Here is a 26,368-nt window from a genome sequence, read left to right on the forward strand (position 1 = left end):
ACTTAATAAAAGTAGCATAATATTATTATCCATGCGATTCATTTAAACCGCAAACATAAGAGGGCACCAGTATAATTTTTTTCTCTGTCTTACACACGTGAAATATACTACAGCCGCTATAGGTAGGTACTTATTTAAAATCTCACTCATTGACAATAATTTTGATTAAATTGTTGAAATTGTATTATATAAAGTTATAAACTATATTATAAACGCTAAATATTCCGTGTTATAACTTACAAGGCTACAACAACAGTCAACAAGTATAAAGAATTACATTATCAGTGTTTTGTTTTATATTTTTATTTTTAGAAAGTTATCAATAATTAAAATAAATAGCTAGGTATTTAAAAATCAAAATTATATAAAAAAAATAGTTTTTGACAAAACAAAAATAAGTAAGGTAACATTATTCTATTAGGTACCTATATAATTCTAATATTCTTATATTTCAATATTTCATTAATCAATATAATATTAAACCTAATAATGGTGTTGGTGTATGAAATACGAAAAGATATTTTGATTACCTATCTTCAAGTCTTCTAAGTTCTACATAATATATAAATAGAGAAAAATATTTTACTGACGCGCTAGATAATATTTTAAGTTTAATTTTTGTAATAATTAATAAAATAATGACAAGGTCAATCGTAAGTCAGGTTCTTAACAATCCCATAGAAAATTACAGCGAACACCGAACACGTTTTATTTAATTAATTTGCTTATCTACAGGAAACAACAAATGAGTATATACTATATTGTATATATTTTAATATTGTATACATAATCAATTGTGCTGCCGTACTGGGAAAATTAAAAAAAAAACTCTTAAAAAAGTAAACAAATAAGTAACCATTGAGCTGTACAGCATACAGGTTTTACTGATGTATACCTGATAATTTATCATTTGTCAGTTTGTCACTGTAGGTACCTGGTATTATACTATTATATGTTTTAAAAATTTAAATCTATACTAAACCAATACATAGGAAATAAGGAAAAACGTTTCTGAGAGGAGACGGACTGTCAAAATTCGGCCTATTATATACCACTGGCGTATACGTAATTACAGTATGGCAAAACTCGGCAATGCCTCAGGGCCCTGGATTTGAAAATAAATGGCCCTCGAGTCTAGACCTTCGTAAATGCATTTGTATTCACAAAAATTTACGTTATACTGTTACAAGAACTAAAAAAGTGCAAAACATATAATTTTTTTTATTTCATAAAAAAGTATGGGTTGGATTGAATTTTTATACTATTAATTAAAAACAATGAAAACAATGCAAAATGAATCAAAAAGTTACATTAAACTTTATTTTATCAGAATGAACACTATGAACTATGGCTGTACTGTAACTTGTAAAATCGCATAAATTAAATAATCTAGTTTTTTTTTTTTTAAATTGAAATATTTTGGGAACATAAACAAATGGGGACCAACTCTTATTTGATAGTTGATACTACCCCAATTCCAGGGACTTCAATTTATAATTACGCCTCTGGTTATTACTAATATTATTAAGATTAAATGAAAAACTCAATGTATTATGACAAATTGACAACATAAAATAAAACAATAAATATCCATGACTCACGTTCCACTTACAAAATACTTAAATATTAGATTAAAAAACGTTTTAATAGTTTCAGTAGTTTCACGGTTCTATATTTTGTGATAATACCTAAACTACCAACAACTATATACAATATGACTTATATATTAGTATATATAGGTATATGAGCATAATTAAAATTATTTTTTTTTATATATAGTTAAAAATTACAACACTTAAAACTATTCAACGATTTGATTCCATCTCATCATTATTCATTACTCACCAGCATGTGTTAATAAAATATATTACATGTTAACGGTAGTATAATGTAGTAGGTGTCTATGTATTCTGTATAAAATAATTTTAATATAATTTTTATAGAATATTATACATTGTATATAGGATATTTATATATACCTAAGTGGATTTCGAAGCCACTTATAAATTATGGTAAATTCTTCATTAGCTTTGACGTCCCCATGTTATACGACTTAAATTCTATAAGAAAATCGTTTACTTTATTTGTATAGGTAAAATAGCATAGTCTTAAATATTTTTGGACTTGATATTCAAGAACTAATTTTTTGGAATTTAAAACCGGGATATTATATTATGTAGGTTGACAATGGCTTACTGCCACGCTGCAATATCGGGTATAGCTACAAATCGTTTAGTCGAAGAATTACTAAAACTTCGAGAAGCGTTTAATTGAGCTTCATACCGGCGTATTTGAACGTTTTTTAGCATTACATAGGTACACATTGACGGATTGGAACGGAACACGTATATTAATTATTATGTCGTCTGTAACTTGTAAGTCGTATGACGTACATATGCGTGTTCGCGTGTTGGTGGAAGTAGGAAAAAATAATAATAATAATATAATGTATAACAAAATCATTATAAAAAAAAAAAAAATAACAAATGAACTGTGTAGATGGATGACGAAGCAACCGAACAAGCGATTCCCGTGATCCAATCGGACGACCGTCAGGCATCAACCGGCGACGAGGCCACGAGTCACGAGTTCACGACGTCACGACAGTCACCAGTTTCGGCGATCGGCGAGGTACGACGGTACAATAAATACCGTGAACACTACCCGTTGTTACCGTATGCGATTCGAACAGTATTGGGCAGGCGCGACAACCGTCGCGATGCGTGGACGCACTGCGAGCGAAAATTTTTTTTCGGAAAATTTTCGAACTTACGGTCGAAACAACCGTGATCCACAGCACGGGATTGCTGGATAACGACGATTTATTTCGAAAAAGGGATTTTCGGTAAATAAGTTCGGAAGTTTTCGGGCTTGGAGCACCACTATCCGCGCCGCCTAAACACCGTCCACCCGTAAACGGCCGCACGGGGACTTCCGCCACCCCGCCCCGCGGTACCGTGACCATCGAGATGTGTAGCCAACCAACGACGACCAGGAACGAACGAAAAAACAGTACGACGCACACAATTTTTACGCACAATCATTACTAGTCCGGTCGTTGTTCCGTTGTCCGTTTCACGTCCGTTTTCGATCGTTTCACTCCGTTTCAACTACATCCGTGCGTCGACAACAGGTTAATCTGTAAGTACCAAGTAGAGACTGCTTTTAAAACATTGATACGTTTTGATCGATGCGGCATTGTCGTCGGTTCGTCGCGCCGGACGAACGAACGAACGGCCATTTCGATGTTGCGGCGGGGCCCCCCCTGATGCGGCCGTTGTCACGTTGCCGTCGGTTGCGTCCGTTTTCGTTGTCGCACGACACCAATGGCGGCCATGGAGCGCACGTCGTACATTTTTCCCTCGTCCATTAGCTCGTGTTTACATGTAGACCGAGTACGCGTACTCACTACGTGTGTGCGCGTGCGTGCATGATAGACCGTTGGGCAATGGCCACGGAAATCCGTCATTTCTTGCCACTGAATCCGCCCGCGTACGGCCTTGACATCGTTTTCAGTTTCTTTGAACTTATTTCTCCGTTCCGCGTATGCCGGAATGACGCCTGGGGTGGTCGGAATGCCATGACGAATGCGTCAGTCACATGGTCATGTGTGTGTAACGTTACCCCTCATCCACCTCGACAAAGCTTAATTTTTCCCTCGCTGGTTACCTATAACGTGTAACCTACATAGTGCCTTTGTCGTACCCTCGGTTTCTCGGAGGGTCAAATTTGAGGGATTCACTACTTTGTTGTATCTTCATCGACAGATGCTCTACGACAGCGTCATTTTGATCTCCAGATACAATGTGTGTGCCCACTAACAACGGGTATCACTTGTCCACTCTGGTCTGATGGTATGGCATTTGCCTACAATAACTTATAATCCGTTTTCTTTCATTCCACTGCTCGTAGTGTAGATGCTTTTTTTTTATTTTACGATTATATTAGCCTACCTGTTGACTAATCTCATACGCTCATCATCACTACGGTATTTTCAATGTTAAATCACAAATTACCGTGAATCACTATCATATAATGGGTGTAATTTGTAATCACAGTTATGTTTGAACAATAAACATCCATTTTTGTTTTATTGAATTTAAAAATTGGGTCATTTTTTATTTATTTACATATAGGTAAAATAACAAAAATTACTTCAATCTTAAATTTAAGTAATTTTACTGAGTTATGTGCTTACCTACTTGCAACACACTGTACATAGTTTGAGTATGTTAAATGGCAATATATTTTTGTAATTAAATTCTGCTATGAGTCATGATAGTATTAAAAGTATCTATTTTAGACTAATCTCTCATATACCTAAGTTAGGCATATATGATTATGTTTGGCTCATTTAGATAAATTTTTTAGTGTAAATTGAAATGTTTGACTACTTATTCACTATATGATATGTATTCGTTTTAAAAATGATTTATCTTTAATTTACTTTTTATTCTTTAAATAAAAGAAAAATGAAGATTTTTCTGTTCTAATCAGAGAAAGAATTTTACAAATATATTTATATTTTACTTACCTACCAATTATTCAACATTTTATTGCAGTCAGTAAGTAATACACTAATAATATCATAATTTGATATTCTTACTGATGAAAAATGTTCAATATGCCAATAAATAGAAATTAGGTACCTGCATATATAAATAATATAAAATAATATTGCGCAATAAAAGACTGATTAAAATTTATAGGTAAATATTCATAATAAACATTCCATGAATTTGTCTATACCAAAAAAAAAAAAATAAAAAATAAGATGTAATGTTAATATTAAAATAATTATTTACAGTTTAACTAATTTTTATTTACTAAGTTACTAAATATATTTTTACTTAGGTGTTATAATATATTAAACCATAAATGTTTGACAAATTAATTCATGATTTTAATACTTTTTGAGTTTAGTATTAATATGGATTAAAACTGAACCATATTTGTATTATGTTCTAAATTTGCATTCCCATTTTATTTCTTTAATTTGATTTTTTTTGATGCATCTTATTTGTCTATTTTTGATAAACTTAAGATTTTAAATATTGATGTATGAAAGAATATTTTTTTAAAGTTATTAACTTACCTATAAGTAATGGCGTAGAGCACAAGTTTTTATTCACTTATGTATCACAATATGCCTTTAATATGTAGTACAATTAATCTTTTAAAAGTGCAATCAAATTAAAACTTTTAAAAAAAATATTATGTATTAAATATAAAAAAAATACATGATTTTTGATGGTTTAATTATTAATTTATTGAGTATTAAAATAATTTTAACTTATTTAGATATTAATGCAACTCAAATAAATTTTTCAATGAAATCGCTTGACTTAATGAATAATTTACTAAAATAATTATGTGTGTAGTCAATTAAGTGTGGTATTAATCAAATTTTTATTTTGACATAATGTTATTTTACATCAGATTTTTATCATAGTAGCTGTTTATGTCCTTGTAAACAAATACAAGTATTTATTAATTTTTAATGCCTAGGTAATTAAACAAAAACAAACTATTATAAAGTTTTTTTACATTTAATTTAATACTTTTTTAAATGTATGTATACTCTTTATTAATCGTTTAAATGTACAGGGTTATTTTAATTTGTGTTTTTAATGTTGTATTTCATGTATGGATGAAATACATTTTATCCTTTCAAGTTAAATTTGTTTGTTGTTTTCCTCTACAGTAGTTATTATATCCAACATATTGTTGACAAGCAAAACAATAATACACTTTATACACAATTTTTAATTAGTTCTAAATAGTAAATACCTATTATAAGCAATTTGTTTCATTATAACAAAAATATTTTTCAGCGAGTTGTTGTATGAGTCAAAAAACAGAAAAACCGGTACTGTCAGGTCAACGCATCAAGACCAGAAAAAGAGGTAAAGTTATTTTATAACTTAACTTATTAATTAATTTGCATATATTTTTCGATTAAATTAATTTAATATATCTCAGATTTTGGTATTATCTAGAATTAGTGTGATTATTGGTTTCGAAAATTGAATGTTTCTATTGTTAAATATTTACTTATTTTATTTTATTTATTTTTAAGATGAAAAAGAAAAATACGATCCTTTCGGCTTCCGGGACTACATCCTTGGGGGCCTCAATGGTGCCGGCACTGACCTAGAAGCAATTTGGAAGTTCCTTGATCAAGCTGGTTCTAAAGTTGATTATCGCCGTTACGGTGAAGTCCTCTTTGATATACTGATTGCAGGAGGTCTTTTAGGTGAGATTCTATAATATTTTCCATTTAAAGTTTTCATTGTTTTACTATTTATAATAATATTTTTTTAGTTCCGGGAGGATCCATTTCACAAGATGGATCAATATCTCAGGATGGAGACAAACTGTGGAAGACAAATGCATGTGTTTTTGAAGCGCCCGAAGACATGGTATCTATGCGAAACTATGAACAGGTGTTCATCAAACTCATGCGTCGATATAAATATTTGGAGAAAATGTTTGAGGAGGAGATGAAAAAAATTTTGCTGTTCATTAAAGGTTTTAGTGACATTGAACGTATTAAACTTGCACGTATGACTACATTGTGGATTTCTAATGGTTCAATTCCACCTACTGTTCTTCAAGTGCTTACTAATGTATGTTTTCAATATAATATATCTCAAGATTATTATTTTATTTGACTATGAATTATAATATGAATACATTTTTTTAGGAGCATTTGATAAAAGATGGGTTGGCATTAGAATTTCTCATTGAACTATTTGTGACATATAAGCAAGAAGTAGGCAATGCCCATCTACTGACCGTATTGAAAAAAGGAGGACTCGAAGGTCGGTTGATGGATTTCTTGCCTCCCAATAAACGTACTGAAGAAAATCTCCGTGCACAGTTTGAAGAAAAAGGATTGAGCGATGTGGTTAAGCTACATTTAGCTCAGGCCAGTCAGGAAGCTAAACGCAACTTGGAAATTCAGCTTCATGATGACTTTAATGACAACAAAAATATGAAAGAAATCATTTCAAATATTAAAGAATTGTCTTCTAAGCATGACATTCCCGAACATGAAATCATTGTTTTGGTAATTATTAAATTGTTTAAGACAATTGAAATATTCAATCAACAAAATTTCTAAGTATATTATTGGCTGAATTATGTTTTACCAAAGAAATTACTTGTTTTATAGGTATGGACAGTTGTAATGACACAAGTTGAGTGGAACAAAAAAGAAGAACTTCTAGCAGACCAGGCACTTAAACATTTGAAGCAATATTCACCATTGTTTTCTGCTTTCTCAACTACTGCGCGTTCTGAATTGGCACTCATGCTCAAGGTTCAAGAATATTGCTACGAAAATATGAATTTCATGAGAGTCTTCCAAAAAATTATTTTACTCTTCTATAAAAGTGATTAATTGTTTCTGAAATCTATTACTATCTAAATAATTATTTCTTCTAATTAAATAATATTATTTTACAGCTGATGTGTTGACTGAAGAAGTAATTTTGAAATGGTACAAGGAAGGACACTCTAAGGGTAAAACAACATTTTTGGAACAAATGAAAAAATTCATTGAATGGCTTCAGAATGCTGAGGAAGGTAAATACTGAATTTAACTAAATACTTACTAAATATTAATGGTAGTTAGTATTCTTTCCACCCTCATTATTAGTGATGCTTATTTATCTGTTCAATTTAAAAAATGATAAAGGCAAATTTTTATAACTTATAGCCATAGTAATGACTAATGACTTATCCCTTGTCATTTGCTATGTTACTAATTATTATTTATTAGTATAAAATTACAAAATGAATTTTTATTTTTTAATTTATTTAAATAAAACAAGACTGATTGTATTATCCTTCGTCTTGGTGATGCCTATGTTCAATATTGCAATGGATCAAATGCTTAACGGAGGTAAATTATCTAAATGGACAGTTGCCTTCGGTGCTCACACAATTTCGTCTGAGTTCCACCCTCTAGTGTTCATACAATCTCAATTTACATATCATTTCTGTTCAATTAGTTAATGTCAATTTATTTATAATTGTTAACCTCTGTCTTGGTGATGCCTATGTTCAATATTGCATTGGATCAAATGCTTAACGGAGGTAAATTATCTAAATGAACAGTTGCCTTCGGTGCTCACACAATTTCGTCTGAGTTCCACCCTCTAGTGTTCATACAATCTCAATTAACATATCATTTCTGTTCTATTAGTTACTGTCAATTTATTTATAAATAGTAGTTTATAATTGTTAACCTCTGTCTTGGTGATGCCTATGTTCAATATTGCATTGGATCAAATGCTTAACAGAGGAATATTATATAAAAAATGAATAGTTGCCTTCGGTGCTCACACATTTTCGTCTGAGTTCCACCCTCTAGTATTCATACAATCTTAATTTTATGGTTAAAATTATTAATTCATAACATTTATTAAATATTATATTTTAAAATTTATGAAACATCTTCTGTCATAGTTGATTTTTACTTATTGAATTTTGTGAATTAATCAAAATAAATAGTAGATATTTTTATTAACCCTCTGTCTTGGTGATGCCTATGTTCAATATTGCAATGGATCAAATGCTTAACAGAGGAATATTATATAGAAAATGAACAGTTGCCTTCGGTGCTCACACATTTTCGTCTGAGTTCCACCCTCTTATGTTCATATAGTTTCACTATTTTATTTATTTTGATATAAATAATGAATTTTACTCCAATTTAGAAAAATTATGTTTTAATTATTATTGAATTGCATATAATAACACTAACATACATAATTATTACCAAAATCTAGGTTAATAACTTTCAACAACACATTAATATTCATTTCTGTTTTAGAATCTGAGTCTGGTGAAGATGAAGATTAATTTAAGAACCAAAACAACCTGAAAATAAATAAGGAAAAAAAAATTAAAATAAGAAGCATTAACACAAGATGTCAGCCAACGACCAAAATCATAACTTACCAAGGATTCTACTATTAACTTGTTTCATTACTTTTTTAATAAATAAAAACACCAAGGTATATGATTATATTAAATTTTTTATAGGTGAAAAACAAAGATTTGTTATAATTATTTTATTATTATTTTTTTTTGAGCATAATATAGTAATGAACAAACAAATAAAAATAGTTTTAATCAATTTAGTCATTCAAAGATTATATTATAATAATTGTCGTGCCTACACAAGATGGTCAGATAGCAACAAAAAATTATCCAGTTAATTTCTATATATATTTATGTAATAATTGCAGTGGTGTATGGCTGTTATAAGTGTTGTTTTTTTTTTAATAAACAAAATTATTTTTTAATAATCATTTTTTGCTTTTCACGTTGTATTTGACATATATACACTACACAAGATGTATAATTATTTTCAACGTGCAGTGTTAATGTGCGTATGTCCATTTATGTTTTGATCATTAAAAAAAAACTGTCACACATGAGTAGGCGACTTAAATCTAATCGATTTTCCATTTTTTCTTAAATAAATATATAACGATTTAGTTATACAAAATAAATGCATACAAATATCTAATAATAATAAAAAAAAATATGTATAATAATAAAGCAACATCATTTACATGGAAACTGGAAGAGGTAATAATTATCATAATAAAGTAATAATAATGTTACATATAATAAGAAAAAAAAACATACAAATTTCATTAAAGTTTTCAATTATTATCACAATACACTTGGCAAAAAAAAAAAAAAAAAACAATATTAGTATTTTCTGGGAAAAAGGAGAAAAGTTTGGTTTTGTTGACAATTATTGTGATTTTACACCGCAAGTTTTTTTTTATTTTTTATAAATATAAAATCCAAATGTGCTTAAAAACTAAAGAGATCAATTAAAAAAGACGAGAAACAGCAGTAGTACAGTCAATGACAATTAAGTTACTCTGATTAGAAAATAGTATTGTTTTTTTTAATGCGAAATGGCTAAACATTTAGCTGTAATATATTACGCAAACAGATATTCTCTAAACATAGCATTATAAATTTAAATATTAATAACGAGCACGTATGGTATTGGTAGAAATATTTAATTAACATTAATATTTCGATAATTTTATTGGTAATTTAATTAATAAAAGAAAATACACTATACATATTAATATTACGCACGTTATAAATATTTTCTGATAAAAACCTATTATTAAGAAATTATTCACGATGATCTGTTAAATGACAAAAAATATATGTATATATTATATTTATCCAAAGATTATTTTATATAAAGCGACCGATACTAAATAGTTAAACTTGATATTCAATATTTATTTATTTTAAATAATTTGTATTGCAGGTACTTAGGGTATAGGTAAATTCGATAAGTGTGACATAATTAATTAAAAATACAAAATAATAATAAAATAATATAGTAGTAAAAATAATATCTAAATAACTATAATATTATGTAATAATTATTAATGTATATATATATATCACTACGTATAACATAATAACTACTCACGACCACAACATATTTATTCTGATAACAATAGTTATCAAGTAAAAACAATGAATAAAAAAACTCGGATATGTTTTTTGCACATTATTTCCATACTCGATACGTGCAGTTGCTTCAGTAAATAAGGGGGACCGTGGACACAAAATAAAATTTAAATGCTTATTGTCATTATATATAATATGTATATAATGAAACCTAAGACTACATGATTCAATAATAATAATGAGCGATTAAGTTAAAAATAGTTAAAGTTTAACACTGCCAACAAGTCACAAAAGTAAAATTATTTCTTGATTAAAATGTTGTAAAAAAAAAAAATGGTAGGTAAATATTGTCAAAATTGGAAAGAAAAAAGCACTCTTAGATAACATTAAGAGATTAAATTTTAAAAAAAAATAATGAATAGTTAAAAAAGAAATCTAATAACTATAAACTTCCTCATAGTAAAATTAACAAAAAATGTTAGGTATTTGTTGTATGTAAATGTTTAAAAAATAAAAGTATTATTTTGTGAATAATCTATAATACAATGTATAAGACACATATTTTTAAAATTTTCAACATTTAAATAAAATACCCATAACTATTAAAGGCAGGGCAGGACAACTAATTGCACAACGGATAAAACACAAAAGTTAAATGTTCTACTAAAACGAAAACATGCAAAATTGCTAAAAAAAAAAAAGTTATCACATATGAATGGAAAAGCTCGCGCACACTAGTGTGACTGGTTTTTTTTTGAAAAAATTTATCACACGCAAGACCCTATAGTATATGGTGAGGGTAACAAATTTTATTAAATGGTTACAGTAAAACCTTTAGAAGTATAATATTTAGCAGTGGAATACTATTACAGCAAAACAATGATGCATTCTCCTTCCTCTCTTCTTACACATAATTCAACGGGAGGTTGAACACAGATCAGCTGGCGGTAAAACCACCAGTTCTTCGTGTCATGTTGGAACAATGAATGGAGTTTCAGATGGCAAAGGTGAGCCAGAAGCAGCATCTTTAGTTTCTTTGGTCTCAATGTCCACACGACATATAGGACATCGTTTGTTAGATGACAACCATTGGTCAATACACTCAATGTGAAATAAATGCATGCATGGTAAACGCCTAGAAAATGATAATTTAATATTAATATTATTTAAATATATATTTATTATTGTGTCTATCATACCTAACATCCTCAGTATCCTCAAAGTCAGAAAGACAAATGGTACATTTTTCTGTGTTATCTTCCATTTCATCTGATGATCTCTTAATCTATCATAATAACACAACACATAATTCATGAATATTTAAATATATTTATTAATATCATACTGAACAACAGCAATAATAATAATGATTGAAATACTTACACGTTTATATTTATGAGGAAAAGTATTCTTTTCTATTGTGTCTTTTGAGGCCCCACGATTCATCATGTGAATGCGACGTTGTTCCATTAATCGTAAATAATCTTCTAACCGATATGACAAATGACGTGTTAACATAGGTATTGATCCTAGTGGAGGAATAGCAGGGATATTATCAGTAATTGACTGTGATGAAATTGTTGAGCCCGGAGTTGTCTATATTAAAAATAATTGTAGTTAAATCATTAAATATTGCATAGTAAAAAATCAATCATTCCAATCAATTTACATTGACAATAGTTCCTGACGGCGCTCCAATACTAATGCGTACATGATGCATTCGACCTGGTGGTCCAGGAGGATGATAATTATAATAATGATGAATATGAGGACTATCACTGAAAAAAATTAAATAAGTTAATTATATTATTTATTAAAATGTAATTAAAGTTAAAAAATAAATAAATACCTCGTAGCTCCACTTTGAACTACAATTTCTGTTTGTAGTGAAGATGTAGGTACTTGTTCTATTCCATCAGTTTGAGGAGATAAAGTCTGTAAACATACAGAAAATATAATTATAAGCCAGTAACTAACTGAAATTCGTGATATTATTATTAATATTAACGAGTAACTTTAAACAAGAATTTAAATCTCTAAGTAATAAAAAATGATAAATACAGATAAAATTTATTTTAGAAAATAATAAAATTATTAAGTATAAAATAGGGTGGTCTTTTATACGGCTTGATTAAAAATAAACATTTTTTTTTTACTGCATCCTTAATTTAAACTCATCTGAGGACTGTAATAATATATTTGTATAGTGTTCTAAATGGAAAATTGTATAAAATGGAATGCTTATAATTTTATAATTTTTTTTTTCAAATATATTTTATCGAAACGACAATCAGGGTCTTTATCGAAGTATTTTTGTTTAGGAAGGGTAGAATGCAGTGTGTAGCACTTGTACCTCCTTCTCTAAGAAGATAATTTTCATGTATGTGTGGACTTCACCCCAGTGGAGTGGGTTCAGTGGTGGGGGACAATGTAGGCAACCAAAACAACAACATAAAGTTCTGCAGAATATTTCTTGCAATGAACCAAGTTCGAACTGGCGATTGCTCTACATTATAGCCAACTTGATAGACCACTACACCACACTGCCCTTTAAATAATTTTAAAATAAAAAAAATAAATATTTTAAGCATATTTTACCTATATATGCTATACGCGAATATTCCAATACATTTTTTTTTTTACTTTTTAGAATATGTTATCAATTGTGACTATGGTAATGGGCTTAATATGTTGTATAGGTACTTGAATTTCTTATAAAAAAAATTATTAATAATTTTAATCCCCTTGATACTTATGGAAACGTTTTATGAAGTAGCAATTTTTTTCATTTATTTTATTATTAATTAATCTTAATGATTCAAAATCCTTAAATTCTAATTTAACCAATCAGAATTGATGCAAAAGCTAATATTAAAAACCAGAAATAACGCTAATACCAGCGCAAATTGAGCATAGTTAAAGTATAAAAAGAATGCAACAACTTTTACTTACAATGACAGCAGTATTAGGACCAATTCTACGAGAAGTAATTACTTCTGGCCGGCTGAACACATTTGGTTGCTGAGGTGGAGGTAACACCGTATGAATTGCTTGAATAGATGGATGGACCGGTGTTGGTTGAGGTGGTTGTTGATATCCCTGCATGCATGAAACTGGTGGTATACTTCTTAATGAACGTACAGAACTGCTAAAAATTTAAAAAAATTAACTATGTCAAATATAAATATATATATATTACGGGTAATTTTAATATTTGACTAATGTGTAATTTTTCATGTATAAACATGAAATATCAACATTATCTGGATACTATTAACCTTAATCAGTCAATATTAGATAATGTTACAAGTTATATATTAAATAGACTATAGTTTTTGTTAATAATCTATACAATAATAAAGCGTCTGACTGCCAGAGTATAATATTTAGATCTATCCATAAGTTTCCCCCTGATAATAATAGACAGTGTGAGAGTCACTTAACCAGATTTCTAAAGAAGACAAGCAGCTTCAAGAAACATTATATTTGCAATTGTATCTATTGAGGATGGACAATATCATAAATTAAGTCATAGATATGTTACTTTGCCATAGTTTAACACCAGAAATCAATTTGGTGTTTGTCTGTTATGTTTAATACCTTTTGATAAAATGGTACATGTAGAAAAATCAATAAGGGAAATTACAAGTGTAATATCAGACAGTGGTGGTCAAGAATACAAAATGTGTTCATGTAAGGGGAAATGTGATACCAATCGATGTAAATATAAATCAATTAGCATTTTCTACAATTCAAAATGTCATGGGAGCATGCCATGTAATAATAAAGGATAACATATTAACACATTAATTGTATATCTACTAAAAATAATATTTTAAAAAATAATTTAAAATATAAAATAAAATTTAATATTGTATCATTAGTAGTAGGTTAAGTTATTAAAAATGAAAAATAAGTTCATATCATATTATGTATTTTATGGTAGGTAATTACTAATTGTATATTAAATATATTTAAAATAATTTTATCTTATGCATGATAAATTTTTATGGTTGTTAAGACATTATCCAAAAGTGCTTGGCTAATATCATATTATCCGGTTAATGTTAACATATACATTATATATAAGATAATTAGTCAATACAAAAATATTAAGCCAGTTTTTAAACAAGGTCATTTAATAACAACCTAATAAAAATAATAATTAGGTGATATTAAAAAGAAATTTTATTATAATATTATACATAAAAAAATTGATTGAAAAATAATGTTGAAATAGATTTAATAACTAATGTTAAAAACTGAAAGCAAATATACATTTGTTTTTAAACAGTAATCAGATTTTCTTACCCATTCATCATATCCATTCTTCTTCTTTGCATCTCTTGTATTCTATGTTGATTATACCATAATCTTTGATGGTATAAAGGTACATTTGAAGGTACACATGGAGTCATTGGATGTGTAGCCATCATACCATGATGATGATGATGTGCTGCCGGATGTATATGACTACCCATTCCAAATACAACTCTAGATGTATTATGACACTGACTACATGGAGGAGGCCAACCTGGAGTACCTGGAGGTGGATGTGCTGTATGTATACAAGGAGCTTGAGGAGGTTGATCCATGAAAATTACATCATTTCGATACAGAGGGGACGGATTAGGAGGAAATTGTTGAGTGTATCCAGGCATAGAACGCATAGCAGAGTGACTGACATATTGTCGTTGTGGTTGTATAATTGGGAAACGACTGCTAAAAATTGAATGGCCCATAGATATGTCAGCTTGTGGTGTTCTTCCAGAATGATTCATTAAAGGATCATTGACTTCTTCAGACTCAAGAGTTAAATCTACTACAGGAGGACCAGTTGGCTGTTGAAATATTAATACTTTTAGATACTCATAATATTTGACAAGTATAATATTCTAAAGACCATTCTAACAATGTCCTGTTACTGGTTAGTGTCGGATAACACTTAACCAGACATTGTAAAAACGGTCTTTAGTAGTTAAAATAAAGAGAAAGTATAATATATTTTTTTTTAAAGTACACTATATAATTTAACTATCTATAAATTGAAATAGCAGTAACTTACTAGTTGATTTATATTTCGTTGTTGAAAATTGTTGACTGTGACCAACTCTATCCCACTGTCTTCATCATCATCAGCATCCATCACATTTGTCCATTCTGCTCTACGAGGATCATTATTAAAACGGCCTGGTTGTGGAGCCCCCATATTATTCATACCATAAACTGTATATTCTTCAGCTAAAACAAAAAAAAACTAATAAGTAAAGAAAAACTTTTTTATTGTGCTGATATTTGACTAATCTAGGGGTATACTACAATTATTACTCATATTTTTTTTTAATTTTGTTAACAATAAGAATATTACCAAAATCAAGATTAATAGGTATTCAATAAATAATAATAAATACATTTTAGAAACAATTATCGTTTTTATAAACTTCTTTATAACAAGTTCAATTAAATATTATACATAGGGGTGGCCAGCGAGAAGAAACTCGCGAGCCACCAAATCTATTAATAAATATAGAAGAGCTAAAATGTAAAAAAAAAAAAGGGGGGGGGGTCATAACATAAAATACATAAATTCAGATTAAAATATTTTTTTTTGTAAAAATGTTACGATCAGATGCGAGCCGCATGTGGCTTGCGAGATGTGATTTGGCCACCTCTGTACTATACTATAAGCTATTTATAAAATTGTAATCTATGAGCTAATTTATTGTCTTATTATAATAAACAAACAATGTTGCTATTATAAGAGTAATTAATTAATAAATTATAATTTATATTTTACTTGATGATGATTGAGGGTTAATCATTCTATTTTGATTTGAAGAACTTGGTATTGAATGATCACTTGGAGCTGTAGTAGTATGAACCTGAGAATTTGGTCGCTGTGTGTATTTATAATTTCCACCATTACTCATAGATGTATATGCTGATGAAGACACTTGTTCTTGACCATAACGATGTGGCCTGTACATTCGATTAGACATTTGATGTCTGGGATAAGTCAGTGGACGATTTGTATCAGGTTTACCAGTTTTCATTCGCAAGTTGTTATCACCAGACAGCAATGATCTAACAAAATATATATTTATGTATAAGAAATAACAAATTAAACAAATATGTTTATATTTTTTATTTTATATTTATTTTTATTTTAAGTACCTCTTTCTTCCCATCTCAGATGATGTTGGAGTAGACGGAACTGGATGGTTAATAGTTCGACTGGTTGATTCATCAGTGCGTGGTACAGACCAAGGTGTTTCTATAAGAGTATTTCCGTACCTCCATATATCAGAGTTTAATGGAGAGAATTCTTGTGGCGTATCTTCAGTCTCTAAATCACTTCCATCCGCAAATAATGGATCATAATCCATTTCATTTCCTAATAGAGTTAAAAAATTTTTAATAAATTTTAAAGTTTTACTTGGCTTTGTACAGAGTTTATAGAATTATATGTCAATACATCAAATAATATTGTGATTTTTATAGGTACTAGTATAACTAATAACTAATGTATACAAATATTAAATATAATGCATAATTAATAGTTTATACTTTGAAAAAATATGGGATAGAATACCAGAACATTTTTTCTCTGGTTGAGTCTTCCTTTTATTAATGCTTTTGTAACCAAATTTTTCAAATGACAATATTTATTGACAAAGTGGTAATCTAGTATCCACAAATGATAAATAAATGATTTAAAGAACTGTAAATATTTAATTTGATTTTAAAATAAATGCCTACCAAGAATTTTTAAATATTTTTAAACATAGGCATTTAAAAAATCGTATAAATCATAGTTAAGAAATATATTAATAAAGAAAACGTAATAAAATATAAATTTAATTGAAATAGTTATATTTGATTAATTAAATATGGTATAATTTAATGTGCTGCTACCATTCTTCAACTATATAATTGATTAATTAAGACAGTTAACAAAAAATAAAGAATAATAATAACTATAAATTGAAAATATAATATATAACCATGAATATCCTTAATTTTAGCCATTTTTACTATTAGAAATTAAACACATTTATATTTATACTTCAATATTACTTTTAATTGAATGAGAGAAATGAAAGTCAAATTTTTTTTTTTTAGGGTAAATAATAAACATATTTGGACATTTTTTTTTTTTTTTTTGTAATAGGTATAGGTTGTTGGCTGCTTGAACATTTTATTTTTTCAAATGTGTGTTTTTGCATGCTTAGTTAATAGGATATTCTCAGTCTCTCAAATTTACTTTTGAAGTTTAAGTTAAAAAATTTAAAGTGCTCAGTTTGACCAAAAGTTATGTTATTTAAAATACCAAAAATTGACCACCGAATTAATTTTTCATCCATAAACACAAAAATTCCAAAAAATGGGTTTAAGTTGCATCAATTCCGACATTTTTATAGATAATTTAATAGAAGAATACAATCAAATATTTTGATAATGAAAATTATATAGAACAATTAAATTAAAAATGTACTTACCTAATTGCATATTTGACTCTGTATCTGCTGGTGGGCTTGGCACAGGTCCAGTGGCCGTGAATGCAGTGCTTAATATATCAGCAAAACTATGAGTTTCTTGGCCATTAGAAACATCATCAGGAACATCACCATCTGCTGGTAGTTTTGTGTTTGGCCAATTATTCCCATGATCAGTGGTTGTAGTGCTAGTTTCATTCAACTGATCCGCCATTGATAAAAATTAATTGAGCAGACTGGACAAGGATAACTTAATTGATTAAATGAGAATTAAAAAAGAAAAAAAACAGGACTTCTAGGATTTAAAATTAGGTCTTAATGACAACAAAAAATTAAAGAATTTCAGAAATCATCACCAGATTTAATAACCAGGTCAAGAAACCCATCAACAATTCATTTCACCCTAAAAACAAAACAAAAATAACTAAAATTAAACTCTGTGAAAATGATAAAAATCGGTATTATAAAGAATTGAAAATACATATAATCGCTGGATTGCATGAAAAATTGAATTATCTAATGGATTAATTGTAGATCACTAAATCATAATTAAGGGACTACTATTAGCTGATTATTAGTTCATTAGATGTTTAATGATTGTTCATGTAACTCAACAAATGCACAGTAAACATTTAATAATTATTATAAACTACTAAATTTAATACAAAAACAAATAAATATTTATTGAAAAGATTCTTAAGTTCTTTATATACTAAGCTCTAAATCTTTGTTAAGGTCTATGAGATTACATATTTTTAGGTAAAATAGAAATTCTATTGTATGTTAAACAAGACATTTTTAAGAGAACAATTAGTACCTATTTAATGAAAAAAACTTTGATAATAATAAATGTTTTTAAACGCATGTCATGTGTTCAACTATCATATCACCTGTCGATAGCTGATTATTTATTATAAAATAAATTAACAATACAAAATTCTAAAATGTTATTAAATGTAGGTAACTACATGTCTTAATTTTAGGTAATTAAAAAATGGATAAACTGTACATTTAAGTGACAGATGAGTAACAGTACTTATTATTCTAAAAAAATTGTAAGAATGTATAAAACATGATTTAGTACATTTTAATTTTAAGCAGTTTCATAAAACCTATAATAGCAGTATATTATTTCTATTAAATAATTGGTTTAGTTTTATATTTATTGACTAAAAGCTAACAGGTTATATATTTATATCATAGTATAGTAGGTATCTATTTGAATAATATTCAATAGTTATATTACTTTTTATATTTATTGTCATTAATGTAATTCATAAATAGAAAATTCTAGTGCTTACATACATATTTTTAAATAATAGGCAATAATTTCAATTACTTTTTTAGAAAAACATATTTTATAGATTAGTTACTAATTAAAGAAAAACAAATTTCATACACAAAACAATAAATTTAAAAATTGGACCAAAAGGTTAAGTACTATTAATTACAAACATAATCACAATAGCAAGTATAAAGATAAAACAAAATTTATCTCAAAACATATATCTTTGTAAGCTATTATTGAAATTCCAGACACATAATAACATACCTAAGTAAAACAATGTAGACACTTTGTTCTATGTTTCTATGTGGTTAAATACAATATGCAAAAATTTTATTTGATAAGAATATTTTGTCCTGCTTGGTAGTGGGTTCAAAGTACCAACATTATACTACAAACAAGACTCAATTGTAAATATTAAACAAAAAAAAACGGGTGAAAAGGGAGTAGGCAAGTAAAATTACTTATATCTATAACACATTAACATACTGTTGACATTACGTTGTCATAATTAGACAGCTTGTATCACACAGGATGAATGTATAAAAAAATTATAAAACTATGAAGACTTTCGATAAAAAAAGTCATGGTTTTTATTGAGGAATGGGGCGAGAGAGAAAAAGAAAGCGTTGCTCAAGAAACACAAGCGAAGCAACAATCAAAAACAATCGACATGATGGCAGAAACGCAGAATAGCAAGTTTCGTGTCCGTCAGAACGACGATGGATAGCGATAATTCTTATTGTTGTTTCGCTTCCGTGTCGGGAAACGATGGGTTACAATATTTTACTCTCGGCTCGGTTGGTTACGAAATCTCAGGCGCAATATGTAGCGCAACTCGAACACAAACGTGACGCGAGTATGTTTGTACGTTTAATAGATTCGGTTTCGTCCGACTGACAACAAGTCAACAACATTAAGGTATTATCTATTTTACCTTTTCGATACGTCCGCGTCCATTCTGTAGTGTACGGCAGCCCGATCGCTTCCGTGTGTGTACTATGTATTGTTGATGGTGAAAAACAAAAGAAAGATAATGACAGTAAGTGAGATAGAGTGAGAGAGAGGGTGAAAGAGCGGCGCAGATAGGACGACCGAATTCAAGAAGAGATAAATTTAAACTTATTGGTACGGCTCATTTTTTTTTTTTTTGTTTTTGTCAAGAAAAACAAAATGACATTTCACGCACTCCGAACAAAAACACCAAAAGCCAAAAGCGCGACTGATGATGTGGGGCCGTGGTGGCAATTGAGTGTAGAAGTTGCCACCGAGGTACCCGAACGCGAACGTAGTACAATCGGTGTAGTACGCGTACTATGAGTATGCAGTATGGAGTATCGTGGAAACGCCATTTTGCGTAGTACCATATGGACGTGCGAACCCAGTGCCACCAATCACTATCGGAACTATCGTGCGCTGATAACTGCAATCTCTGCCCGTTATCAATGTATCATCAGTTTACCGCCAAACTTTCCCTCATCAAGTGTCACAGTTTCCTAGTTCCAACTTCCATTCATTTTTCTGTATTCATATTTCATACGCTCAGTACTCAGTTGTAGTTATTAATTATTTTATAGTTGCTCGTTCGTTAGTAAGTAATAACAACTATGTTAAATGTAATAAACAAAATAATAATTTTAATGTAATAAACAATTAGTATTAATTTTTTTATTATGTTGAATTACAATTACAATACAATTTGTGTTTTATAATTTATATATTAGATAATCTTTGGTAGAAATCAAATGTTTTAAACATTTTCGTATTTCCCTATTAATTATAAATAGAAAAATACTGCTCATACAAAAAATCCATTGTAAGTCTACACTCTGTATTTTTGTTCTTTAAAAATTTGTTCACAACAACTTTTTATTTCATTCATTAGAAATTTTGGTTCAATTTTTAACATAAAAGTTTATTTTTAAGAATTTATTAACCTATGTAGGTACTCAAATTCAATTCTATTAACTATCAATATTTTTAGGAAGATGTTTTGCTTATATTTATTGTTATTTGCATATTTTTGTATTGTTTTCCATAATAAGCTAAATTGTAATAATTATGTTCTTACAAGCTTTAAATAATTTATTAATTTTTTTTTAGACCATGGGATTCGATTTTGGTGTTTGCATTCAAGATGTAAAAAAAAAACTTATCTTGAATGACCAACTTTATGGATTTGACAATGAACAAAAACAACTCCTACAGATTATTAAAAAAACTACTGATTTTGGAGAAAGTGACTCGGTCATTATACTTGGGACTCGTGGATGTGGAAAATCAATAGTGTGTATTTTATTTAATATTTATATATTACTTTTATTAAGTTACAATTTTAAAATATGTTCTTGTACATTTATATGTTTAAATTTTTACTTACAGTTAATGGAATCAGTTATAAAATCTCTATCACCTGAATCTCATACACTAGTATTATTAAATGGTCTCATTCACACTGATGATAATTTAGCACTTAAAAGTATTATACAACAACTCCAAATGGAAAATTTGGATGGAACTTTTGCTCAAGGATCTTATGCTGGTTTGTATAGTTTATCAAAAATACATTTTGGTACTTCCTTCGCTAAATCAAACATTTCTTATCCATTCGTGTATCTTTTGGTGCTAAATAAAATGGTGAAGCCAGAACTTGTTGGTCAGGCATAGTTTCAAAGTATTTTTTTGTTAAATCAAATTTAAATTACATTTTACGGGATTGTCTTGATGGTTAATAAATCTCAGTGAAGAGAGATAGAAAAAATTAAGAACTGGGTTATTGGTATCAACTCCACTTGGATGAATGAAAACTTTATAGCCCTACCACTTAGATTTGTTATCTTTCCCATCTCTGCTATTCATAATAATAAAACATATTTATGCTTTTTTTAAATAGTCATAAATGATGACAATAAAAATAATGTTTATATATAAATGTTAAATAGTTTTAAAGCTTTCAGTGTTCCTCAAAATTCTGCTATATCTTTTAAAATTGTTTCTAACAGATCCTTATTATTTAGTTTTGATCGCCACATAAATTTGTTCATGTATGAATTTAAAAACTTTCTATCTATTACTCTATGAGTTTTTGTTGCCCCATTTGACTGAACCCCACATTCTCTCAACATTTGAGTGTAGATTCCTGAATTAGGATTCACAAAGTAAATTTATGATTAGCTTGAATGTGTTGAAATCTGAATTATTCAAAATTAGTATACCCTTACCAGCTGTCAGAAAAAATTATAGAATCATATCTAAATATTTAATAATATATTGATTAATGATAGGTATTAATGTTAGTAATTCTGATCGATTTAGTACACTATGAAACATTCTTTAGTTTCATGGCATTTACCACCAAACATCCTTTGTTGAGATAATATATGCTTGGAATTATTTTTCTAGTATACAGAAAAACTCATATTTCAACTGTTAAATTTGAATGTTGGGAAGATAACTAACCAGTACCAAAAATTATTAAAATCATAGAAATAGAACAATATATATTTATAAATTGAAGTAATTTTGTTATACTAATATTAATAATTACTCTTGTAGATAATATAAGTTTTTTATTGGACAGCTTTCGAACAGGAAACAAAAGAGCTTCAAAATCAATTATTATGGTATTAGATAAATTTGATATGTTTTGTTCTCATACTAATCAAACATTGTTGTATAATTTGTTTGATTCTGTTCAATCTCAACAAGTAAAATAATAAATTATATTTTAATAACTATGTAGCATATATATGTTATTATTAAATATTATTTTGAATTCTAGAATCCATTATGTATTATTGGCTTAACATCACGAATTGATGTTATTGAATTACTTGAGAAACGAGTTAAATCTAGATTTTCACATAATATACTGATGTTGAAATCTCCATCAGAAACTAGTCAACTATTAGAAAGACTTAAACATTCTCTTACAATAAGCAAACATTGCAAAGTAAAGGCTGATGTTTTGAAAAATTGGAACAGTAATATTGATTTATTAATATCAGATATAAGAATAGAAAATTTGATTAAGGATCTATTTAAATTAAGCAACAATTATACAAAATTAAATATGCTCATTGTAAGTATTCAAATTATTAGTTGATGTGTATTATGCCTATTCTATATTTGTAAATAAAGGCTTTCTCATAAATATACATACAATAAAAAAAAAGGAATATTTGATTTGTTTTCAGTTTATGGCACTTTCAAATGTATCAAAAGACAAAATGATAACTGTTGAAGATTTAACTAATACCTATACTACATTGTTTAATAAAGATATGATTCTTGTCAATTTATTGGGTAACAATGTTAATGCCATTAATATTTAATATCTTTAAAAAAACATTGTATATATTTTTATATCTTTTATTTTTCACAGGACTATCAATTCTTGAATTTTGTTTAATAATTTCAATTTGTCATCACTCAGTTATCTATAATCAAGAACCTTTTAATTTTGAAATGATTTATGATCGATATAGTAAATTTGCATTGCGAAATTCAACATCATTTGTAACAAAAAGACAAGTTGTTATAAAAGCTTTTGAAAGAATATCGGTTAGTTTTATAAATATTTCATATTTTCTATAAACACATTTTTCAACTATGTTTAAACATTTAGGTTATGCAATTAATTTTACCTGTAGCAGCTATAGAAAACAAACATATTTTAAAAGAATATCGTCTGTACAAGTGCACAGTCAATCTGGATAAAGTGAAGACAGCTTCTAATAAATACTATAGACTACCTCCAGTCATATTACAATGGATAGATAGTAATATCATTTAAATTGTTGTATAATTTTTATTTATTTATTTATAATATAATATATTTTACTTAGTATAATTGTCTCTATTCTTATAACTTTTGGATTTGATTTGTAAAAATGAATTTAAATGATTGTTTTATAAAGTTTAAAGGAATATTTCTTAATAATGTTTGTACAATATTTTCTTAATAAACATTCATTATAATTTTTTGATGAACATATTAACAATTAGTAAATGATATGAAAATAAACATTGTAAAGCCTAGTAGTTTTAAGTTTAGTTTTATATGTACATAGTACACTATACACTCTACTATAGTATACTATAGTAGAAAAACTAGAAATTAACAAATATTCGAAATGCATAAGTATTAAGTATGTTAGGTGTAGTTAATATTTAATAAATATGATGGAAAGCTAGTTGGCATTTTAACATCTTTTTAAATTAAAAAAATACTGTAAAAAATGAATTCAATCATACACAACAAATTTTCCAAATGAATAAACAATAGATAGAATATACATTTATGAAAACATTATATTACAACAAATAAACATGATATACATAAAGTATATACATATCAATTTAGTTGTCAAAATAATATCGATATTATATATTCAATATTATTTTAATATATGTGTAGAAATCTATGAAATATTCGAAATAAGCGTCTTTTATAAATCGAGAACATACAGAACAGTAAATAATTTACAAACCGTAGTTATGTCACTTAGTGAGGTCATTTGGGAAGGGGGTACAAGGTGTACATTTGCACCACTTTTTTTTTTTTAAAAACGCTTTAGCAAGCTAACAATAAATAAAAGCTCCAATATACCTATCAACCTAAGTGTTTTATATTATGTTTTTAGTAGGTATTTAAAAAAAAATGAATGTACAAGTGCCTCCATATTGGGAGGTCTCTTCACTTGTTTCCCGTGAGTATTTAAAAATTATCAATTAAGCTAATTGTTAAACATTTGTAACAGATCGCCTAGTAAAAAAATTATGAACGACTCAATCTAAACAAAAATAAACACTCTCCCTACAGGTTACACTCAACGCACTTAAATTAATTAACACAATACAACGTAATATGGCAATAGTCATCGATATCGACCCAGTTGTAAAACATCCGTAGGAAAATATTTAATATGAAATATGTTTATTTGATTATTTATATTATAATAGAAATACAAATCTGTATTCGTAATGAAACTACAGCCAACAAGTGTAAGACTGTAAGATAATATTTTCAGATTTGTAATTTACGTCTAACCACGTCGTTCTTAGTTTGTGTGATTAGGAATTGCAGAGCTATAAATATAATTATTCGGAAAACAAGTTTATTTTGACATTATGTATAATATAAGAATATTATGTAATAATAAATAATTTAACGCTTTTCTCTAGCTAGTCATCATTATTGATTATTCTATTAAAATGTAAAGTTAATTATTATTACTATTATTATAATCAGCATTCAGCAGCTCTTCTTTTTTTTTTTAATGAAAAAGGAATGGTTAACTAATGTCTACTGAGACATAATATTTAATGATAATAATGTTAACAACATAGGCGCCCGGAAAGGGAGGCAAGCTGGGGCATTTTCCCCCCTGGCTTTTCTAAAATATCTTTTAAATTGAATGTTTTAAGATAAATTACTACGCATTATTTAACTAAATACCTACAAATCTTAACATTGTCCCCTCCTTGAACAATTTCTACGGGCGCATATGGTTAATAATATAATTATTCTAATTTCTAATACTATAATAATACTGTCATTGATAAAATATACTTTATATATTTAATCAATGATATTGTTTTCCTAATATAATTATTAAAAATTGGAGTATCAACGCCGCCAGTGGTTTACTTCTAAAATATATCTATCTACGGCTGTAGAATAATTAATGAAGTTATCGTTAGACGGCGTTGATAGTCCAGTATTTCCTCAATCCTCTTCACGGCTATAGATATTAATGCGATATTTTCGATATATCGAACACACAATATCGATGAAAGGAAAATATCGATATATTTTGCGCATCCCTAGTTACGAGAACGTGTCACAGATATATAAAAATACTAGATAGCCGACTGCCATACGTTATACATACAAAATTATGTCTCCAACAAAATGGCCGATAATCGTTATCTAAGAGGTGACTGTTTACAAATTAAACTGATATGATAAATGATAAGACACTATTTTGGAGGGATATAGTATTTTAAATTTTGTAGGAACGAAAAACTTCAGAAAATTTCTTGTCTGAATATTATAAGCTCAGAAACTTTTATTGTAGAAAATGTATTTGCTTGGAACTGAAATTTAGAACCAATT

At 28.1% G+C, this 26,368-nt stretch overlaps 3 protein-coding genes and 1 long non-coding RNA gene across 7 annotated transcripts; 3 read left to right on the forward strand and 1 right to left on the reverse strand.

The window, feature by feature from the left end:
* Positions 1 to 2,972: 2,972 nt before the first annotated feature.
* Positions 2,973 to 9,323, forward strand: LOC114130263 (protein krasavietz). 2 transcript variants are annotated; one of them, XM_027995198.2, is made up of 8 exons: positions 2,973 to 3,141; positions 5,835 to 5,906; positions 6,080 to 6,256; positions 6,325 to 6,629; positions 6,707 to 7,072; positions 7,178 to 7,397; positions 7,471 to 7,590; positions 8,843 to 9,323. In XM_027995198.2, the coding sequence occupies exons 2-8, from the start codon at positions 5,846 to 5,848 to the stop codon at positions 8,869 to 8,871; spliced, it is 1,278 nt and encodes a 425-aa protein (XP_027850999.1). In that variant the 5' UTR covers positions 2,973 to 3,141; positions 5,835 to 5,845; the 3' UTR covers positions 8,872 to 9,323. The 2 variants fall into 2 exon arrangements, with proteins under 2 accessions (XP_027850999.1, XP_050060081.1); XM_050204124.1 differs by lacking the exon at positions 2,973 to 3,141 and adding an exon at positions 5,553 to 5,571.
* Positions 7,597 to 8,679, forward strand: LOC126551251 (uncharacterized). Its single transcript, XR_007605120.1, has 2 exons — positions 7,597 to 7,909; positions 8,104 to 8,679. It is a non-coding gene; the product is annotated as an uncharacterized LOC126551251 (long non-coding RNA).
* Positions 9,324 to 9,717: 394 nt separating the features above from the next.
* On the reverse strand, positions 9,718 to 20,335 carry LOC114130261 (uncharacterized). 2 transcript variants are annotated; one of them, XM_027995195.2, is made up of 12 exons: positions 20,186 to 20,335; positions 17,967 to 18,366; positions 16,642 to 16,861; positions 16,265 to 16,551; positions 15,533 to 15,708; positions 14,779 to 15,308; positions 13,420 to 13,612; positions 12,317 to 12,402; positions 12,137 to 12,245; positions 11,851 to 12,063; positions 11,667 to 11,752; positions 9,718 to 11,602 (listed from the first exon to the last, which is right to left on the reverse strand). In XM_027995195.2, the coding sequence occupies exons 2-12, from the start codon at positions 18,175 to 18,177 to the stop codon at positions 11,437 to 11,439; spliced, it is 2,277 nt and encodes a 758-aa protein (XP_027850996.2). In that variant the 5' UTR covers positions 18,178 to 18,366; positions 20,186 to 20,335; the 3' UTR covers positions 9,718 to 11,436. The 2 variants fall into 2 exon arrangements, with proteins under 2 accessions (XP_027850996.2, XP_027850995.2); XM_027995194.2 differs by having other exon boundaries at positions 13,420 to 13,615.
* Positions 20,336 to 20,577: 242 nt separating this feature from the next.
* Positions 20,578 to 24,456, forward strand: LOC114130262 (origin recognition complex subunit 4). 2 transcript variants are annotated; one of them, XM_027995196.2, is made up of 8 exons: positions 20,578 to 20,839; positions 21,352 to 21,534; positions 21,631 to 21,790; positions 22,804 to 22,955; positions 23,030 to 23,329; positions 23,445 to 23,553; positions 23,633 to 23,811; positions 23,876 to 24,456. In XM_027995196.2, the coding sequence occupies exons 2-8, from the start codon at positions 21,355 to 21,357 to the stop codon at positions 24,041 to 24,043; spliced, it is 1,248 nt and encodes a 415-aa protein (XP_027850997.1). In that variant the 5' UTR covers positions 20,578 to 20,839; positions 21,352 to 21,354; the 3' UTR covers positions 24,044 to 24,456. The 2 variants fall into 2 exon arrangements, with proteins under 2 accessions (XP_027850997.1, XP_027850998.1); XM_027995197.2 differs by lacking the exon at positions 20,578 to 20,839 and adding an exon at positions 20,973 to 21,064.
* The last annotated feature ends 1,912 nt before the right edge of the window (positions 24,457 to 26,368 follow it).

Source organism: Aphis gossypii, chromosome 3, assembly GCF_020184175.1.
Source record: "Aphis gossypii isolate Hap1 chromosome 3, ASM2018417v2, whole genome shotgun sequence".
In the NCBI taxonomy this organism is placed as follows: domain Eukaryota; kingdom Metazoa; phylum Arthropoda; class Insecta; order Hemiptera; family Aphididae; genus Aphis; species Aphis gossypii.

Bases quoted from the DNA above. Each gene is read 5' to 3' on its own strand.
- LOC114130262 (XM_027995196.2), top strand. From the start codon at position 21,355: ATGGGATTCGATTTTGGTGTTTGCATTCAAGATGTAAAAAAAAAACTT. The intron at 21,535-21,630 runs GTGTGTATTTTA...TTTTACTTACAG, and splicing joins GTGGATGTGGAAAATCAATA to TTAATGGAATCAGTTATAAA. The intron at 22,956-23,029 runs GTAAAATAATAA...TTTGAATTCTAG, and splicing joins ATTCTGTTCAATCTCAACAA to AATCCATTATGTATTATTGG.
- LOC114130263 (XM_027995198.2), top strand. From the start codon at position 5,846: ATGAGTCAAAAAACAGAAAAACCGGTACTGTCAGGTCAACGCATCAAG. The intron at 5,907-6,079 runs GTAAAGTTATTT...TTTATTTTTAAG, and splicing joins CATCAAGACCAGAAAAAGAG to ATGAAAAAGAAAAATACGAT. The intron at 7,398-7,470 runs GTGATTAATTGT...ATTATTTTACAG, and splicing joins TATTTTACTCTTCTATAAAA to CTGATGTGTTGACTGAAGAA.
- LOC114130261 (XM_027995194.2), bottom strand. From the start codon at position 18,177: ATGGCGGATCAGTTGAATGAAACTAGCACTACAACCACTGATCATGGG. The intron at 12,064-12,136 runs GTAAATTGATTG...TTTTTAATATAG, and splicing joins CGTCAGGAACTATTGTCAAT to ACAACTCCGGGCTCAACAAT. The intron at 11,753-11,850 runs GTAAGTATTTCA...TTATTATGATAG, and splicing joins TTCCTCATAAATATAAACGT to ATTAAGAGATCATCAGATGA.